Here is a 21,878-nt window from a genome sequence, read left to right as displayed (position 1 = left end):
AGAAGCTAGCTAGTTTGTAGCTCTCAAGAATTTTCTTTTTTAGTGATAAACATTACTTTGAAAACTTTTCCATGCACCTGGGTACTGACCAAAGACAACAAATAACGGAACAGGAAACCATAATTCAATTCTTTGCTGTATAGAAAGCTTTACAGATGACCTAAGCAGCTACATTATTTATATGCACTGGCTTTTTAGAGGTTGATGTGTTTTTTGGCTGATGGAAATGGAAAGGTTGTCTTGTGTATTCTGTGAACATGTAGCTGGTCTTTAATCCTCTCCATATTTATTTGCCTATATTCCTTTTCCTTCTGTTTCAGAGAGCAACAGGCATAAAGCATTACCATCAGGATTCCTTTGTGTTAATGTTGCAAACTGAACTAGCTGCATGGTTTTAAATGCTGAGGTCTTAGAGCAAAATCAGTACAGCAAGGACTTTTCTCTTATGAATCATTTTTATTTTTTGTTTGAAATGGGTATTAGTGGCATTTGTGTTATGTTGTACTTTTATTATGAATGTTGCTTTTTTGTCTTTACCATATCTGATGTTGATTATACATTTTATTAATACTTTCAAAATTGTGATTAAACTATATTCTTATTAATTGGATAGTTGAATTTTTAACATGATATTAGAGCTGAAACTTGTGCCAAACCTTGAACCTGAGGACAGCATGACTTACTCCAAAGATTGGCTCCTTTCCTTTGACATAGTTACAAAAGCTACAGGCAGCAGAGCTGCTTTTGGCACTGTTTGTTTGGTCATGGGAGGAAGCCAGTTCTTCAGCACATCAGGTATATGTGGTTCCTTGGAAATGTTTCCTTTACAGTGGTGTGTGGAAATACATCTCTAAGAAAAGAGATGCAAAGAAAAATATACATTTACCATGGCAGCTGTTTTCCTTCATTTTTTGTTTTTTTGGCCTGAACAGGTCCTTGGATGTTTTCAGCTCCATGACCTCTCTCCAGCTGGCATTAATGAACAGCTCTATGTACTGATAAGTGAAAGTTTGGTGAATTTTTTTGGTGTTAGACCAGTTATGATTTGGTTAAATAGAATGTATTCTCAGTTGATGAGTGTCTTTCTAGAGACAAAGAGCTGAATCTAAAATTTCCTGTCATTCTGTCAAAAGTGACTGAACAGAACAAAAACCTACATTGTGCTTTTAGGAAATGTAAAACTTTTCTGCAAAGTAGGTAGGGTACACTTCAGTTTTCCAGAATCTTTACTTTTTAAAATCCATCCCATATGCCTGCTGTGAAGATTCGTCAACAACACATACCTGTGTAGCATGTGATTAAAACCTTCTAACTATTGCAGTTCTGGCAAAAAAAGTTCAGTATGTGGAAACCCAAATCTGTTGAGGTGAGCAAAAAATTTGATTAGATACTTTTGCACAAGATGCATTTCCTACTCTTCTAAAGAGTGACTGTTACAGTCCAATCTGCCTGGCTCTGCTGATTGAACTGGATCATGAGATTCAGTCTTGATTCCAGTGGATGTTTTTACTTTATTCTACTGGAAATTGGCTTATGTAATATAGTTACAATATATATATATATGTGTGTGTGAATAGCTCATATGAAACAGTCTTAGTCTAAAATGAAGAATTTGGCACATTTTGCTAGAGTTGACAACACTTCCACGGCCATTTAAAATCATGCTGTTATTAACTCATTGGTTATAGGAGAAAATATATTTTAGTTAAAATGAACATGGATGGGAGCTTAATAGGTTCATTTATTTCCCTTGTGAATCTTTAGACTCTACTTTGCCACCTGCTCCCCTCTGAAAAAAAATACAGTCACTTTCCTTCTGTGAGTTTCATGAACAAAGTATGGAATTGTAAATTAAGATGCTCATTTTCATAGCTGGAAATTCCTACTCTATCCTGGTGTCCTAGTCTGAGTGGTCATGAGCAAAAAGGAACATAAGATCTGGGAACTGGGACCAGACTGTTGCTGGACTGCTGAGAGTTCCTCTGATAAAAGAGACGTTCTGGAATTGGCCGATAAAAACTTACGTCAGCTAAGCAAAGGTCCTAATGTGCGTACTGATTTAGAGGAGCAGAACAGTCCTTATCAGATGGCCCAGAGGCTGGTGCATGAGAGTGAGCTGCTGAAGACATAAAGCTGTTCTGTCCTGTACCAGCGTGAACATGCAGAAAAAAAGCAGTGACTGCAAAATGCTTCCAGCATTCTGTATTTTACTTATGATAATGTTTTGACAAAATAGAGGCCTGCTTTTTGTATGAAAATGCTAATTATTCTAAACCAAAAGCACTTCTTACACTGTATCACTTTCAGTAACATTTTGCTTGAGAAAAAGGTCCATGCTTATAGCCTACTCGATAAACAAGAAAAAAAACTTATTCAGAAATAACTAATTGTGAAACACGTGAAAGTTCTGAGCAAGTTCTTGTGCTTTTGTTTACTATGTGAAGTGCTATGAATTCCTGTGGCATTAAGTACAAAAGTTAAATATTGAGATTATGTCCAATCTGAATTTGGAATAGAAAACGCAACCTTAGGAGAACCACTGTAACCGATTGACTTGCTGCACTTAGCACAAATTAAAGCATTCTCCTTTCAATTTTCAGAATGACTGCTAAATCTAGCAGCTACATAAAAACAGCCTACTTCTGTAGGAGGGCACTAGTAAATTATCTGGTAGATCACACAGTTATGCTGTCTGATCCAACAGCAGAGAAACTGCAGGGTTATATTTTCATTAGTAGAGGAAAGGCATTAGTAGAGGAAAGGCATGAAAATGAACCCATCTTACAACGGTGTTTATCTTCTTATTATGAGCAGATAGTTAAATGCAATGACAGGTCCACTAAACAGTGTTTCTGTAGACACTGAATAGGATTTTCATTATGTATTTATCTTAGTTTCTTTTTAAATTCTCTGCAAGGTCTTTAAAACCTCTTAACTGAGTTTTATAGTGCTCCTATAATCCTACTTGTAAAGAAAAGTTTCCATGTTCATTCACTGATGTAGGTCTGCAAAATACTGTTTCAAGATTTTTCTGGTTAGAGAAGATTTATGAGACAATATGTTTTGGAAAAGTGCCACAGTTTTACAAATGTGGGATTGGGAAGTGCTGACAAGACTCAGAAAGGCAACTCAAAAACTGCATTATTCATCACAAGAAAACACTGGAGCAATTCTGCAGAAAAAATCACACCATGATTTCCAAGGCAGACCTAGGCCTTAGATGTATTAAATTTACAGTGTTATAAGGGATGCTACTGAAAAACTTTGCGATGGTCAAGGTAGTATTTATTCCAGCACCATCAAAGGAAGGACATTTTGGATTGCTTAAAAGACACCAAAATTTCATCATTTCTGACATAATTAAGTTCACTGCTAGTAGAAATGTGGTGAAGTTAAATGGTGTTCATTAATGGTTTTGAATATCAAGTAATTATTTTGTTTTCCTCTTGGAATATTTCAAGCCAGTTAAAAATCATTCTGCCATATACACAGCTGATAATTTGCAGCTCTAAAGAGGCTAGATCAGAAACCATTCTGAGCAAGTTGGATCCTCATATGCAGCAAGAGCAGCTGAGACTAAATGAATGACTGTTGTCAGTGAGTTGCAGTAGTCTGGGTGTGTTGGTGTGGATATAGCACAAGACAGTTTGGTACTTGCATGTTTGGGAAATACTAGCATGGTGAATCCTACTGCCCTATGTGGAAGAGCTAACAAGTCCCACCTGCTGACACCAAGATTACTTCACTCAGCTGACTGTTGCTTTGGGTCTGCAGGGTGCCAGCACAGCTCTAATTCCAACAGATTCCTTCTCAAATTCTTTGTGAGATAGGTTTGGAAAGAAAACTAGAAATACTGCAAGATTTACTATTTCAATACAATATTACGTATAATGTTTTGCTTTCATGGAACTGAAGTGTTTCTGGTGAGTCTTGTAAATGAACTGAGTGGAAAGACTAATGGAAAAGCAGGGGAAAATATATAGGCCTTATTGCTGTAATCTTTGTTCTCGTTTTTCTATGTTTTGGTGCAAAATTGATCAGAGTATTGATGTTTTAAATGAATCTGAATTGCTTTACTCAGCAGCTTTCATGGGCTTTTGAAAGAAAAAGGTCTTTACACAGTGCAGCTAGGCTTGTGAGGTTAATGTGTGTTGAAAAAGAACTTCAGCCTGCATTTTCATCCTAAAAGTGACAGGACGGTTGAAACCACAGATGGTAAACCACAAGGGCAGCACTCTCAAATTGTCCTCAGAAAAATTATACCCATTGTTATATGTTGTCAGATTTTGGGGCTCACTTTGATTTATATTCAGATATAGATTTGCATGTATAAGTATTCTTCCTCTGGGAGGAATTAATTTCTCCTGCCACAAAAATAGAGATCCATGTCAGACAGCTAGATAGCACTAAAGGAGTCATGAAAGTTTAGTAAATTTTTATGTCACTTCTGTAATCATGTTTGTGGTTGAGGTGCCAATATTTCTCTTTTTTTTTTTTTTTTTTTTTTTTTTCCGGTTAAATATATCAAATTCTAGCAAATTCTAGCAAAATAGCTCTGGCTGAGTAAACCTCTCCAATTCTATTATCACAAAATTATTATATCTTCTGATTAATAATTTTCTGGAGTTGTTATTTAGCAAGGTAAGTTTTAAAAAGGTTGATTTCTTTGTACCATAGGAATGTCTTATTCCGTTGTTTTATGTTTGTTCATGTAACGTTGCTCCTGTCTGAACTTTGGTGTTTTATAGTGCTTTGGTATTTTATAGTAGAGTCTGAGATTTACTATTCCGGATTAAATTTTGAACAAAATGCTGTTGGCATGGCCTCAAAATAGTAATCATAGTAAATGAAAAGCTTAAACAAGTACTTATGTACTAGTACATTTTGAAAACTAGAATAGAAATCTGATATTTTACGGAAAATATACTTTAAATTACTCCATGGATTAACTCCACATTCAATCTGACTCACAGTAATACAATTGCTTTTCTTTAATACCTGATCCAGGATCTACAGGAGGGAAATTATTGTATTAATTTTAGTTTCATTTCTTCTTCATGTAAAATGCATTACCATGTATCCAGCTACAGAATACTGGCAGAATTTTAAGATATGTGCTGATCTATGCAAAGCTAGAGCACATTTGTCAGACAGCAAATTTTGAATCTAATAAAAACTGAAGATTAATAGGCAAGTAGTCCTCTATTCTTCCAAATGTTATACTGTGGACCATGTTTTTAGCTGTTAGCTGCTCTGGCACTCTCACTTTAGTTCATATTATTGAGGTTTGGGCAAGTTTCTTCATAAAATTACTTAAATATTTTTGCTGCTTTACTTACTGAGTTGAATGTCACTGTCTACACTCTGGCTTGTTCACATTTCATTCATATTTCTTGGCTGTCTATAACAGAAAAGGGCTTTAACCTGTCTTTTCTGCATTCTCTCAGTTAATTTATCAGGTATTTCAGCACAGGTTTCCTAAAAAGGAAGCAGATTTTCCCTTTTGCCTTAAATGTTTAAGAGCTAGGCTTAGGTCTCTTTATTACATGATTCTGCCCCCCACCCCTAAGGAGGGTGCAGTTATGATTGCAGGTGTTATTACAGTTGTTAACAAAATGGAGCATATATCTAGATATTCACCTTCCTGTTGGGTGTTTTGAGATCTTTTTGCTTCTCCATAATTTTGTGAGGTATACCATGGAAGTGGATGTGATACTTTTTTTTTTTTTAAATCTATCTTTTGGTGATTTTCATTGCAGAAAGTGAAAACCTGTAGCCAATGTTAACATAGAAACCTCTCATACTTCTTTCCTTGAATCCTTTGGTCAACTTACAAATCACTTAAAGTCACAATCTTAATGTTTCTTAAAATAAAATTTACAGTCCAAACTAAATATAAAATATAGCATTATGAAGACCCCAAAGCCACAGAAAATTTGGACTTACAATGCACACTTCTGTGTGCAGTCAAATAAGGTGTTACTGAACATTGCACAGCAGATAGACAACCATTTTACTGACCATTGTACTCAAACCTATGCTGTCTTCAGCAATTACTGTTCTTTGCTGACCTAAGAAAACAGTTGCCTCCCCAAATAATATCCATTTTATTTCCAGGTTCTTTCTGCAGTGAATTTACACTTTGACCTGAGTATTCTCAACCTGTACAATTAGCAGCAAAATATTACATACACTTTTCATCGCAATGATCACAGCCAAATAGGCTGTAAGCACGAGTCTTGTTAAAATTTAGCTGCTCTTTTCATGGCTTTCTTGATTAGTTCATGTGCGTAGAACCACATTCAGCAAAAATGAATCACTCTTTAGTATTGTTTTGTTGTTCTTTTGACCATTGTCCATTCGAGAATGTCCTGTGTTATATAGAATCATATCACTGAAAGGTCACAATGAGATTTTTCCCCAGAGATATGCTTTCTCCAGCCTTAACAAGCATTATGTAGGTATCTGCAGGAGAAAGTAACGTAGTGATAGCACACTACAGATCCAGGCAGTTTGTCATTTCCATCAGTTTACAAAATGTAACTCCTCCATATTTTGCTTTTACTACTTCTACTCCTGTACTTCTGGTTGTCGCTCAGGTGAGCACTATCTCATGATCAAGGCCGGGGCTGGTTACGATATAACAGGTGACTCGCTTTTTTTGGGCCGAACAGTGGTTTACTTCTTTGAGTAGTGTAATTTTGGATTAAAGTGAATAATATAAAAAAAAAATGGGCATTCCATTACAAATGTAGGAGGATCTGAAATACAGTGGAAAACCCTACAATGTATTGTTTAGGAATGTCAGACAAATAACTGTATGTTGTTACACTTTCTAAATCTCTCTAGCAAGCCGTTTTACTGTCCTTTTTGATTTCAAGTCATGTTTGCTTTTTCATATAGATATAGGCTTTTTCTAAATCCTTAGTAATTATGTAGGTAAACTTATAGTCTTAAGAACTTAACAGGTTTTAAATTTCAAAATTTAGTAATAACCAGGTTCTTGGAATGAATTTTATGGCCTTGCATAGAGGCTGAAGGATTAATTCTGTAGGACTATGCAAAATGAAGCACTTAGTGTTTCTCATGACTGTAAGGGAGCTGAAGACTTCAAGATTACGTTTCCCATCCTTGGAGAGATATATGTAGGAATGTTGTACTGCAGTATATCTGAAATAATCAGATTTTAATTTCAGAATCCTAGAAGTGCACAGAAATTAAGAAAAATTTTATGTTATTTAAAATCTTCTTTTGAAATTTCTTAGATGCAGAAGAGAAAAATCTAGGCAGTTCTATTACAAGGATATTGGCCTCTGCCATTGTGATGTTCTGTGCATGAGTGCTAGGCTGCAGTTTGCTACTGTCTGCATGTCTCACAGTGTATTTGTCTGTTTTTATTAAATATGGTCAGGTGAGAGCAGAACGAATAGGGGAGGCTGTTACTAATAACATGAATTAAGGCAAAGGATCACCAGCCTCTGAAGCCTTAGCACCAGCTTTAATCCATTTTACCTTCCTGGATCTACAGATTGTGAGCCCTGTATATGGAGGTGTCAGGCATTTCCCAGGCTGAGAAAAAATGGCTGCTCTGTACAAAGCATTTACAACAAGCTATTTTTTATTTGGTTTGCTCCAATTCTTGTCACAACTATTTTGCTAGACTCCTTCATAGACTTTATGTATATAGCCCATATGCTGGATAATGGGTTGAAAGTGATATTGCTCAAAAATAACTTTTGGGGAAATATTCTTCTTGATGAGTTGCAGGGACTTGTTTCTGTTTAGTTCTACTCATTCTGAAGTGTTCAAGAAGAAGCTATTCAAGGATAGATAGTAAATTTCAATTTCACACCTGACCTTAATTCAAATTTATTTTCTCAAGTAGGCAAAACATAGATGAAGCTCACATGTGTAAGTATTACATGCTCACATGGTTGTATTACATTTCATCCCCCTCAAAGAATATAAAGTAAAATTTGTCTGCTTGATTCTTTTTTCTTTTATACTTTTCTGTTTATACAGTTCTCAAGTGTGTTTAAGCTTTTCTAATGTTCTACTTCTCATTACCAAGATCTGCTTTGAAGTACTTTGATTTGGCAATTCTTCAACAGAACACTTATTTTTAACAATTCCAAATCACAGAAATCAGTTCTATGCATTACACTGAGTGCTGGATTCTACCATCTCCTACAATTTTACTTTTCTTCATTTTAATTACAGTATTGCAGTTCTAAATAAAACCCTTATTCATATTTTTTTACATTGTTATATGCACTACATGTACCTTATCCCTTCTTCAGAACTACTGAGATGGCAATGATTTTACAGTGAGATTGTACTGTAATTACTATAGCTGTTGTGCTAAAGCATTTTATATCTTGCTTTGTCTTTTGAATAAAAAAAAATCTTTTATTGGAAATGGAAGTGTTGAAACTGTTAATTATTCAGTAAAAAGACATTTGTGCTGGTACTTTTTCTATAACATTTTAGGCAGATTAGAGTGACTCTTATGTGATTTTAAACTTTATTCAATAATTGTTGAAGTTTAAAATGAATTTTGAAGAGTAAAAAATACAAATATTTTATTTCCCAGTAAGTAGAGGTCTGTGCTTTGTTCCTCCTGATAATCCTTAAAAACAGATTTCAAAAGAAATTGATTCTGTCATCCTGTCTGGAAGACATGATTATTTTATGTATTGAAAGTATAACCTTTATATTCTGGCACTTCAAGTTTCTAATTTCCTTTATGATTAGTAATATAGGACTCCTAAATGAAATGACAATCTTCTGCCTTTAACAATCAGAGAAATTATCCCAAAATGCTTTCAAAAGCCTTTACGATCACAGGTCTGTATTTTCTTAGTACTAATCTAGAAAATATTTTCAGTACAAGATTACCAGTTCTGGTCAATGTGGTTTTAAATGAAAGAACATCAATTGACTTTTTATGTGATAGCTTGTGTTCATAATGTTTATGAAAGGACTTTCTACCTCTTTTCATGCTGTTTTTAAGGATGAGCATCAACAGTCTTCAACCTAGATTTTCTGATCCTTGGCAATGAAAGAAAATTTCAGCATGTTGGTTCAGCATGAGTGCAACATCCCTTCTGTGCTAATGACTTCAGGGTGAATGAGAAGACAACATGAAAGTAATGAGTGATCAAACCGTTATCATTTTGTGGCACTTGATACGATGGTAACAGTGCTTGAGGAGATACTATTTCATAGAATGACAGAATCATAGAATCATTTGAGTTGAAAGGGATGTTTAAAGGTCATCTAACCCCAGCACGGTGAACAGGGTTGTCTACATCTCAGTCAGGTTCTCACAGCCCTGTCCAGCCTGATCTTGAATGTGTCCAAGGACTGGCATTCACCACCTCTCTGGGCACCCTGTGCTGTGCCTCACTGCTCTTATTACTAGGACTTCTTCCTTATGTCCCATCTAATATATAGTATATATCTAATCTATTTCATCTATGAGTTTTGAGAGTAACTAAAACAAGATAGAGGTTCTAGCAGTACTTTGTAGCAGAAATACATAAGAAATAGATCATGATCTTTCTTTCAAGTATGTAAGATGCAGTGGCTTTGAAGAGCTGCTGTGAGGCAGGGATAATGGAGTTCCTTTGAGGCAGTCAGTGAGATCTACCAGGTCTGCACTGCTGTGTTAATTTCCAGTGGTTTAGAGGTTTTGGATACAAGTTCTATGCTGGAATGTAGAGCCGACACACAAATGTCATGGGAGGGACATCTCCCATGTGTGAGATGTGAGAGCCTATGTGAGATAATCTATTTGGAAATATCTTTCTCCTGCCATGGAATTATTAATAAAAAGAATGCTGGGGAGTGCTTAGGAAGATTTAGAAGGCTTAACTTCTGTCTTTTAGCAGCTTCTTTAGTCACTGTGCTCAAAGCTGCTGTTTGCAGCAAAAATAAAGCTTCTAAAATGTCTACAGGGAATAAGGGATATGTGCTTCTTCTGTGGGATTATCACATTAAATTCAGCAAGTAAGACTTGCTGAAAGCCTTCATTTTCAAGCATGATTTTTGGCAGGTGATGAGTTTACATTTGATTTCCCAGCTAGTTCTTGATAATGAATCTATCTAGATTATGATGAAGACTTTCAGACATGCAGACTGTTCATGTGTTAGGCAATTTCAAGATTAAGCAGCTTTAGCTAGCACTCTATATAACGTGTATACGATTCAGGAGAACATTATAGATCAAATGTCAATCTTCAGTCAAATACAAAGATTTATCAAAAGCCATCCAAATGATAATTTGTGATTTACAGATCCTATAGAATATGCATATTTGTCTTTGTTTTTATAGATTGAATGTGAAATGGAAATTATGGGCTCAGCCTCCATTTCCATTAATATACTCACAGAGTTTAGGTTAGGATGGGACTTGTTGGGTACTAGCTGAATGCAACAGAAGACAGAAAACATTTCAACATGTGTGCATATGAAATTATTCTAAGATATTTCATTAAGCTGTAAACAATTCCCTCACTTCCACTAATGAATCATCATTAATGTTTGAAAGATGCTCAAAGCTTCTCTGAAATAGGTTATATTCTTCATCTATGGAATATATGAATATAGGCAGGCAGATTCACATAGACTCTAATGGTGAAAGTTACTTTTGGGGATTGATGTGCAGTGCCAGGGAGAGAGAGAGACAGACACGCACACACACATCCGGGAAGAATAGCAGAACAGGATCCCAGATAAGCCTCCTCTGGCGCTGCTCTCCAGGGCATCTGGTGGTGATGATGAAGATTATGGTGAAAGGTTACAGAGCTGTGAACATGAGACATTTAGTGTTACTGAAACATTCCAGTCACTCCCAGCATTTGATCAGGTTTGTTGAGAGTTAGGCAAAAATTTGAAAATGTTTTATAGAGCTTGTATCAGTTTATGATTTCAGGTGGAAATCATGTAAGACGCTTTGGCTGTGAGAAATTTCAGCTAGAGGCTAAAAAAAACTTGTGAATTTTGACTGAATTTTGATCCTTTAAACACACTTGACCTTGATACTAAATGAGACCCAAATGGCAATATTTACACAGCATTACAGTGAATACTATGAAAATGTGTAGGGTGAGTAAGTTAAAATGAAGCCTGATTGAAAATGTCTGCCTGAAGGAAACTACTTCATCTTGCATGCATATGAACAGTATTTAAACAGCCAAGACAATTCTATTACCATAAAAATGTAGGGTTGTTTGTTTTTTTTTTTCGTTAAGAAAGTGTGTGCTATTTAGCTGCAGAATTTCTATTTTAATTCTTCAATATGGGAATGGAGTTTTACTATATAAAAATGTTGGTTGAATTACTAGCAGATTCAATATTTATTTTCCAATGACTGAATCATAAATACAGATCAGTGCGTACCACTCATAGTGCTTAAAATAATCACAAAATGAATTGTGATTCATGAAATCCTTAGCAACCACAAAGCTTCCTGTGCATATGCTCAGACACAGGAGTGACTGAGAATTGTTTCATGAAACACATTTGCAGCACCAGAAGCGTGCTATATCCTTCTTGCAGTTCTCTGTATCAGAATGTAGAGACACAGCACCTTTAATTAGAAGAAATATTAGATAACTGCATTGTTTTGTTTTCAGGGGAATGAAATGTACATCGAGATCCAGATCTCAGGAGCTATCCATTCTAATCCTTGCTCACTACTGACACATTGCCTTGGCTAGTAAAGTGTCCTTGTGTCAGCATATTTTCCTTTGTGTAAAATGTCTTTAAGTACTGGCTAGTTCTTTTGAAGCTGCATCAGTTGTCTATGTTATAACTGCAGGTGGGAGTGAGGGAACAAGGTCTGCTAACCAAAGGGATCATTCCTAAATCTTTATTAGCATATTTTGGATATTTTCCTATTTCTTTTCATCCATTCATATGATCTACTCTTTGAGAACCACGTATTAAAAATATTACAACTGTATCTGCAATTCTGTTGTTTCATGGATGGTATTTATCTTTCAACCTGCAGAAAACATGCAGAAAGGGAATTATAGCCTTGCGATCCTACTAAAAGTTTTCTAATAACCCTTATGTTATTTTGATTCTTGACTTGAAGAAATGAGAGTGTGGACTTTGATTTATATTGATTATTACAACTTTTTTCTTATTTTTGATCTACATGATTATATAAAGTGTTTGTCAGAGTGAGTGGATTATTTAGCTATAGATGTCCTGCAACATTCAGTGCTCTCCAGGGTTTGTTTCTTGGTTTGGTTTTGTTCACTGTCTTTATCAATGACCTGAATGGGAATAGACTCCATCATCAGTAAATTTGCTGATGATACAGGGCTGTGAAGATTGGCAGACATGCTGGAAGGCTGTGCTAGCATTCAATGAGATCTGGACAGACTGGGGAGTTGGGCAAGGAAGAACCTAGTTAGATATAACAAGAGCAAGTGCAGAGTCTTGCACCTGGGAAGGAATTACCACATGCATCAGTACAGATTAGGGGGTGACCTGCTGGAGATGAGTGCTGTGGAGAAGGACCCGGAGGTCCTGGTGGACAAAAGGTTGGCCATGAGCCAGCAGTGTTCACTTGTGGCCGTGGAGGCCAGTGGTATCCTGGGATGCATTAAAAAGAGCATGATCACAGGTTGAGGGAGGCGATCTTCCTCATCTACTCTGCCCTGGCAAGGTCACGTTTAGACTATGGAGTGGTGGAGCACTGGAGCAGACTGCCTGGAGGGACTGTGGAGTCACCTTCTATGGAGATATTCAAGACCCATTTGGAAGCCTACCTGTGTGACCTATTGCAGGGTATGTGTTTTAGCAGAGGACTGGACTCAATGGTCTCTGGAGATCACTTTCAACTCCTGCAATTCTGTGATCTCTTGAGGTCCTTTTCAATCCCTATGATCCTGTGATTATGTGAACTAACTGGATTGTCAGAAAATGGTTAGTGTCCCCCTCCTTATTTTAATTTCATGTTAAATACCAGCCCATTTTTAGTTTGTAATGTTCATTTAGTTTGTAATGTTCATTCATATAACAATAATTGCAATTATCAAGTTAATCTTCTTAGTCAGTATTAAATTGTCCAAACAAAATATGAAATTGCAGTTTACAGGAAAGTAATTTTTTGTTCTGTCCATCTTTTTTTGCATGTTGTCAGGACTTACTCATATTGTCAAGGAATTAATACATTTGGCACACAGCAAGGATTTTCTCAACCAGTTCATGGAACATAACAGTTTATTAGCTGTAATTGTACTTGACTTAAACAATATAGATAATTTTTAAAATTACATATTATTTTATATGTAATTTTTTATATGTAATTACTTTGTGATTATTGAATATTAATACAAATAACTTTTTTCTGAAATTAGCATAAGCATTTTTAGAATGTTATAATTAATATTTTGTTTTCAAATAATTATCAGTGTACTCATTGTCCATCCATCAACAGTGACTTCCATTAATTTCAAAAGATAACAGAAACTAGGTTTATTTATGGTTTATTTTATAGTTTACTTCACTTCCCCTTTATCTGTTGCAGAAGCCAACTATTTCGTACAAAGTTTCCAAAACAGTTTTAAGTTAAGTCCAGATGTGTAGGTTAGAAGGCTGGTTCTTTGCAATGCTTGGCAGTGGGGAGGATCAGCTGGCAGATGAAGGCAGTTGCTGGGAAAGCAGATGAGTATTCTTGCTGGAGAGAGGTGTCAGAGGCAGAAGGGGCGAGGGCTGGGCTTGCTCAGCTTGCCTTGCCTCTGCTCCCTGTCAAAGGCAGGTGGGAGCAGAGTGTGCTTGTGTTGTCCAGCAACATTTTTTATTCCTTCATGGCTGTTAGTGGTGTTTACCCAATTGGACAGAAGATGGTTCTCCACCCACTGCCTTTATTACTTGCAGATGTTTCTTTCACCCTTACAAACTGGGACTGGTAATTTTAAACTGTGCTTGTTATTTGTCCTGAGAGAAATAAGATGTTTCTTTCTCCATAAGTCTATTTATTTCTAGTTGTGTTGTGTTAGCTCTGTATGCAGTTTACTTTTTACCTCAAAACAGTTAATCATACGCAGGTATTTGCTACTTCAGATTTTTCTCATTGTTTCCTTCTCGCATTTCACGGGCAGAATCATACAAATTTTAACTCCAGTTTTAAGTAGCACATCAAGTTTTCTAATTGTATTTCTCATGTATCATTTCCACTCACTACATGTAATTCTGCAAAAACAAACAAAAACCAATCCTGTCCAGCTGCAGTAATCATTTTTTTTAACTTTTTTTTTTTAGCGTTTTAACACTTGCTGTTTTGTCTTATAAATTGATGTGTTTATTTTTTATCAGAGTGATCTTTTCAGTAAAGAATATTCATTCTCATCAATGAAATATTCTTTTTTTATTCTTTCCCTTAAAGCATAATTTTTTGAGGATATATAAACCGTATATTCCTATAACACAATTAATAATGCTGCTGAGGAAGTCCATTATTCTAGTCTTGGGCTGGACTTCATGATTATCACCAGACAGAATTCCCAAATATCTGATCAGAAACATTACGGAGGGATTTTTTTGCAGTCTCCAGCTTGCAGAAGAAGCCAAGCATTTCTAGGCAGTACACAGCACTGAGTTGTATGAGTTTTGTCTTTTCATGTCTCTGTAATGTCTTCAGAAATCCTTTTAATATTGCCTGAGAAGACTTTTCCAAATTTCCCAATCTATTATATTGTTCTACGTTCCTCCTAGTGTAAGAATCATAGCTGCAGGGCAAGCTGCATCAGTTGAATGTGACCTGTGCAGTAAGGTATTGTAAGGTCATTGTTGCTTACTGGCTCCCTGTGGATCTCCTTTCCTCCTGCAAGCATACAAATAATTCCACATATCTATCATTTGACCAATGTCGTGAGGAAACAGAGCCATATAATAAAGAGTAGAATACACTACAGGAAATCATAGGGTTTTAAGCAGTTTTGAACCACGATTGTTGTGTTATACTTTGGTTCTCCCTCCGTGAAGTGATGCGTTTTTAAATCAGTTTACCCTTGAAAAGTGCAGTTCCCAGATGCATTCAATTTGACACCAAGGGAACACTGCAAATGGTAAAATTATTGAAAAATTGTGGCAGTGGTGCTGGTGCTCAGGAGAAACCATGTGCATGGGTGAGTGCATTGCTGAAGAGCAACTCTCAGGAGAGCTACTGTGCGTGCACTGGATACTGCCAGCCTGTTTAGTGAATTAGCTTCTCATTAGGTGCTCTGAGGCAGAGGGGAACAAAGTCCTAGAAATGCCTCCCTGTGCATAAGGTCGTTTCTGTGTAGGAGATGCACTCTCACAGTATTTCAGCCACCTACCTCAACCCTCTGTGAAAAAAATCAACTCTTAATTTTCCTGTTCCATTTATATGTAATACACTGTGTAGGATACCGAGTGGTTATAGTTGCTAAGAGCCCTATTTGTATTATGCTTGGTTCTAATTTCATTTAAGACTTTGAAGGACTGAGGAAGCTGATCTTTTACAACACTGTAAGCTAGAATTATGCTTGTGTCTGAATAAATATAAGGGAAAAACATGAAGGTGGTTTTATGATGGAATAATACTTTCCAAGTTTATGAGAGATTTGTTCTGAACACTGCCTTGCTTTAAAAAATAAATAAATCATACATTTTAATTAGGTTGAGTCAAATATTTTAAATGTTAATAAAAATAAATGGACATCAGTCTGCCGTCATTTCATTTACTTATATTTTTTTACTATTCATTTATTCTTTCTATTAATTTTGTATTGCTTATATTTATTTTATATTGTGTTACATTATAGATTTTTTTGAAGTAATATTCTAATGCTGACTTAATTTCAACAGACTTCTGAACTAGATGCTTGTTTCACATTTTCACGTTTCATAACGTAAAAAGATTATTCCATCAAAACTGTTAATGGATGACGACTGTTAAAATAATTTTATTGTTAAAATAATATCTTCACAAAAATCTGAGTACTATGTTACAAAACTGTAAATCATTTCAGCTCAGAGATATGCACAGAAAGAAGAAAATTTCCATACTTCTCTGAACATCCTTTTAGTCACAGCTTTACAGAGTTACTGATAAATTTTTCTTTCTCTGCAGTGCTGCAACTTCTCCATATGGTTAAACTGATCACTGTCAGAAGTGTTCTCATCAAAGAGTTTAGGAGGAATCTGATGTTCAAGTAGTTTGTCTGTGTTTATTGCCACAGAGGCATGAGTCCATGCGTTATAAAATCTCTTCTGGGCGTTTCCATGTTCATAATGTAAAAGAATGTTCTCAAAACTAAATGTTAAAGCACACTTGGGAAAATATTTGGATTTTTCTAATGCCATAGGCACCACCTTTCTTCTGGTATAATGATGAATTCTCTGTAAACACCGAGCAGTAGAGCTCCACATTAGCTCATATTCTGCAGCAAAAATATACTGGAGGCCAAAATAAAAATGAAGTTATTAAAATGAAGGAAAGTCCATGTGTAGTGGATATTAAAAATATAACCTAACTTTTAAGCAAGGAAAAACCACATAAGACAACTTGCAAAGCTGTGTTTAGTGTTTAAACAAAGCTGGAGACTTAGGTATCCTAGCAGGCATTGCAAATTAATATAAAATACCTACATAGAATCATAATAAGTCCTCTCTGACTTACTGTCTTTTCTTAATGGACCTTACATATTTGGCAGGCTGCAAAGAATGAACAATTATGTGTGTGCTCAAAGTGGAGTAAAAAAAAAAGACAAAACATTCATTGAAGGTCTCTTTCTCCACATGTCTATTGCATTGTTTCCAATATTCCAAGTAAAAGAAGCTGTTGAAGCTGAAACTAATATTTGAGATAAGCAATGCACTGACTTTTTTTTTTTTTTTTTTTCCCTCACAGATTAAGATGCTTGGTGAAGCAACTGGAGAAAGGTGACATCAATGTGGTGGATTTAAAAAAGAACATTGAATATGCCGCATCTGTGCTGGAGGCAGTTTATATTGATGAAACCAGGTAAGTCTGACAAGAAAAGAATCATAGGATGGATTGAGCTGGTAAGGACATTAAAGATTACGTAGTTCCAGCCTCCTTGCAATGGCAGGGCTGACCCCCATCAGCTCAGCTGCCCAGGGCCCCATCCAATTTGGCCTTTAATGGCTTCAGGGATGGGGCACCCACGTATTTTCTGGGCAGCTATGCCAATGTCTCACCACTCTCTTGAGTAAAGAATTTCTTCCTTGAACCTAGTCTAAACCTCCCATCTTCTAGTTTAAGGAAGGAACAGCAGTTGGGAGTTACATTTTAGAAATCTAATCTTTGCATATGGTTGTAAATAATGTGAACTAAAGATCTCTGCAAATCAGAAGAATAATATGTGGCTTCTAGGTTTTTTATTGACAGCATTAAAACATGTAAGATTCCAAAGATCAGGTGCAACCATTATCTGGAGGTTTTGCTTAGTTTTTGTGATCTTCATGTGCCAGATGTTCACAGTATAAAGTCATAAGAAATTTTTGAATGATGGATTTTCTTTCTCACAAAGATCACACACTGATAATCGTACTGAGGACTGTGTCACACGCAGAAAAAAGAATAAAATAAATGAGTTGTTTGGGAATGAAATGCTCACAGATATGAGTCAGGGTATTATAATCTGGCTATTAATACATTAGTTAATGAAAAGCTGTGATTTATATTTAATTCTTTGTTTATGTTCATTGTTACTGGCAGCATTAAAGGCAGTCATCTTAAATGCGGGTTGACTTTAATGAAATTTGAAGTTCTAAGTAGAATTTTTCTTAAAAATATTTTGATATGCATTATAATTGATGCTAGCTAACTTACCATTTTATTTCAGCATAGTTTTTTTCTTTTTTTCTTTTTTTTTTTTAAAAAAAAGCTGAATGTTCTTGTAAAATAGTCTGCCAAACCAACTTCAGTACTGCTGGAGCACACGTGCTATGTCTAGTCTCAGTCCCATCTGACATTTAGGAAATCTGCCATCATACTAATTATTGCACAGACCTAGCTATTCATCCTCTCTTTCTTCTTGGAAGTCTGCAAATGTGACACTATGCATAAACTGCAGCTCTAAATTTTTCCAGTTTCCTTTCCTCTAATGTGTGTGATTCAAACACCAAACCTTGTTGGTTTGTAATTTGGAGCGTCAACTATCGGGCAATAGAAAGCATAAACATTTGGAAACAGAAGGTTGAAAACAGTAGCAAATGAAGTTGATACCAATGCTCTGTTTTTCACAGATTGTACTACCAACTGGGCTAGCAAACTCATTTCTGTTGGTGTCCTATTCTTACAGTTAATGCCTGTCCAGTTCTGTAAAAGATGATAAAATTGTAGTAAGTGAGAAGACTTCCTGAGCAGCTAAGTGGTAGTTAATTCCATTTACATACTATTGTGAATATAATTATTTCAGTTTTGATGATTGATTTAAGTTAATCAAGCTTGCTTTCTATTAAAGCAAGGACTGGTTTGTGGATTTATAATAGTTTGTAGTTAAATTCATAGAATTTCTTAGAGAGGTGTATAAAGAAATGATCAACACACTTCTCTTCAAGAATATATTACCTTAATAGCACTGTAACGTTTTATTTTCCAGCAACAGTACCAAATGTTGACAGAGCTCAAGTTCTCAGGAAGCTTTGGAAAATGTAGGCCCTTATCTCTGCATCATGCAATACCCCAAAAGTACCAGTGAACAAAACTTCACCATGTATTTTTCATGAACGACCATGGAACTGTCACAGCTGCACAGTCAGTTCAGAGCAAGACATAATTACTCTTTCCATGCACCTCACAGGCACTGGGATTGAATGGGTGCAGTACTCATAGCTCTTTCTGATTAGTAGCACCAGGACTTTGAAAAATTTTAGTTTCTAAAATAAAGCCTTTATGAAAACAAATAGTATCATTATAATGAGGAACCCAGTCTTTCTAGTTCTGTGTGGGAGTATCTAAAAAAGTAACGGAAACTTTGTATGCAGAGTAATCTGGTACACCTGAAAATGCTTAGACTTCAGCAGCAGCAGGTGCATTATTTATAATGTAAGAAACTTTTTAAGTAAGTCTGTTGCCCTCCTAGGGCTTATTGGCAGGATTATTAAACTGCCCAAATGAAAAAAAAATATACTTTTATAGCGATCTTGAAAATTTTTGTCATTCTCAGGCTATTTTCTTAACCTTTGGAGCATTATGATCTTACAATGGTGATTATTTAGGTGTTTTCAAAAAAAAAAAAAAAAATCAATAAGGTTGGAAAAGACCACAGGATGTCCAGCTGTCATCCCATGCCCACTAAGCCATGTCCTTCAGTGCACATCTATCCTTTTCTTGAACACCTCCAGGGATGGTGACTCCACCACCTCTGGGCAGCCCATTTCAATACCTCATTGCTCTCTCTGAGAAATTTTTTTTCCTGATATCCAGCCTGAAATCTTATTAATTGTATCCCATATTTTGCAGAAAAATCCAGTTTTTCACTGTAAGTCATAAAGGAAATTAATTAAAACTGAGGCAGATATCTGATGTTGTTGTAACTTACTGAATACTTCTCCAACAAAACTGCAAACTGAGCTTATGAACCAACCGAATGTTATCGTTTTCCATATAGATACATGTTAAGGATATGGATTATGTATTTCCTTCCATACCTACAGCAATTTTTCTGAAGTATATAGATATAAAGCAATTTTCCTTGCCTGTGCTGTTTATGGGATGAGTAAGAGTTAAAAATGAAATAACTTTAGTGAAACCAATTCTTCAACTTCTATCCTCTTATTTTTAGTGTTTTGTACTATATACTCCATATGGTCCATTTTAATTTATAGTTTTTGAGTTTATTTTCAGTCTCTGGACTAATGCAGTTGCCGTTAGATTCAGATTTAGAATAGTGCACTGTTTGGACCTTGTATTAAATTTATGGTAATAGTACAGCCTGAGCCTCTACTTCATCATTGTAAAATATTACCTTTACTATTGTTTTAAATTTTGACACTTTACCATTAAAAATAAAAAATATGAAACAGTCCTGAGATTGGACTTACAAGATAGAAAGTGCAGTGATGTCTGGTTGTCTAAAGTATTGCAGTTTTAGGACAAAAGGTTCAGTACAGAGTACTCAACTCACGTTAAAAGAGCTGTATTTTGTGTTTCAGTCCCATGCTTGAGCCCTGAGTTTTGTCCTGATTAGTTTACTGAATCATTGCTTACATATCCAAGAAGTCCTCAACTTCAACCGGACATCTAAAACTGGATCCCGTATGTGATCTCTTCCTCCCCCATTTTCTGGGAGACAGAGCTCAATAGCTGATGGGAAAGAGCTCTCTTAAATATCTAAGTGGTCAGGTTAGGAATGACAGTGAACAGAGAGAGAGATGATTTATTTTAATTGAAAGGCCTCCTTCATTCTATAAGTGTCAACATGCAAATATGTATAAGTGTACATTTAGCGTACAACCATCAGCTAGAAATCACAGAATCACCAAGGTTGGAAAAGACACACAAGATCATCCAGTCCAATCATCCACACATCGCCTATAGTTCTCACTAGACCATGTCCTTTAACACAATGTCCAAACGTTCCTTGAACACCTCCAGGGTCGGTGACTCCACCACCTCCGTGGGCAGCACATTCCACTGCCTGACCACTCTTTCAGAGAAGAATTAAGTGGGCTATAGAATTCCAACCCTTTAGCTGAGTAAGGAGCACCTTCCTCAGGTCCTCTTTCTTAGCTTCTCTTGCTGTTCTGTTGCTCTCTGCTGTGGCCTCTGATCTGAAGATAATGTAGCATTTTTAAAAGCAGGGTACACATACAGGCTCTTTCTAAAAATATATGCAGTTGGATTGGTGAATAGGCAGAGAGGTAACAAAACAGATTTTAATTACAGTGTTCTGAGAACAGATTTCCTTGAAACTAGCCAGATAGTAAGAATTGCATCCCTAAATTATGAAAAATTGATTTGGGGTAGTGATTTTCAGTATCCCATATGAAAGATTCTGAGCTGGTGGCAAGTTGGAAAATGGAGAGAAATCAGATATATGTAAGTGCTGCTTTCCTCTGAGCTTAATTATCTGTGGCCGCCTGTTAATTAATGAGCTCCCTTATCAAACACTTTGTTGGACTGCTGCATCTGTCTGTGCTGAGTAACTGTAAGCCAAGCCACATGAGGCACTTCCTTGAAAGAAAACTAGTGCTTTGGTCACTGGAGCGGAGGCTCAGTGTCAGCTGAAAATAATCAGCGAACCTCTCACTGTTCCAGTGAGAGATTGGTAGATCTCTGTGGAAGAAGTTCAGACTTACTCAATAGGTGTTATAAATAATTCTGACAAGTCTTGCAGAATTTTCTCCGCTTGTACCTGACACTTGGCCTGAGGTAGTGGAAGAAGGATTTTTAGAGTCAAACAGGAAATAAATACAGCCCGATAATCCAGTGAGGACAGCTGTTCCGTTCCATGTAAACACAGCTCTTCACTTGTGCTAAGTGAGAAGAAAATAAGTCAAATAAAATGTAGATGGAAATGACAAGAGTAAGAAAAAAAAGCACTCGAAAGCCAAAAAAACCCTGAAAATTTAAACTTCATATGAAAAACATTTTTAAGTTGTTCTGGAAAAGGTCAGAATTTTTTGTTCCTACTATAAGTTTTATTTTTACACTTTGTGTGCTTTAATATTTTAGAAAATATGCTTGATTTCAGGAAGATACTTATCTCTGTTGTTTCAATTCCATACATAGATACGAGTTTGTTTTAGAATATATAATACCCTCTAAAAGGCTTTAACCTTTTGAAAACATGTGACTTAGTTGAGTTAACCTCTTAGTAATATGTGAATAAGTTGTGTTTTATATAGCTAGCAATTGCTTTGAG

The 21,878-nt window shown here is 35.9% G+C and overlaps 1 protein-coding gene across 12 annotated transcripts in view; it reads left to right on the top strand.

Annotated features, from left to right (window-relative positions):
- The window catches only part of PDE1A (phosphodiesterase 1A), a 191,159-nt gene that overhangs the window by 125,243 nt on the left and 44,038 nt on the right, over positions 1–21,878 (top strand). For all 12 annotated transcript variants that reach the window (XR_014948069.1, XM_015868294.3, XM_085552695.1 and 9 more), the window contains one exon: positions 16,895–17,008. Coding sequence is in view for 11 of the 12 variants with exons in the window: in XM_015868294.3 (XP_015723780.2) it covers positions 16,895–17,008 (114 nt within the window). In the remaining variant the exon portion in view is untranslated. The remainder of the gene's footprint in view (positions 1–16,894; positions 17,009–21,878) is intronic.

Source organism: Coturnix japonica, chromosome 7 (assembly GCF_054131305.1).
Source record: "Coturnix japonica strain WE chromosome 7, WE-NBRP24, whole genome shotgun sequence".
Classification (NCBI taxonomy): Eukaryota; Metazoa; Chordata; class Aves; order Galliformes; family Phasianidae; genus Coturnix; species Coturnix japonica.
This window is presented reverse-complemented; position numbering and strand designations above follow the sequence as displayed.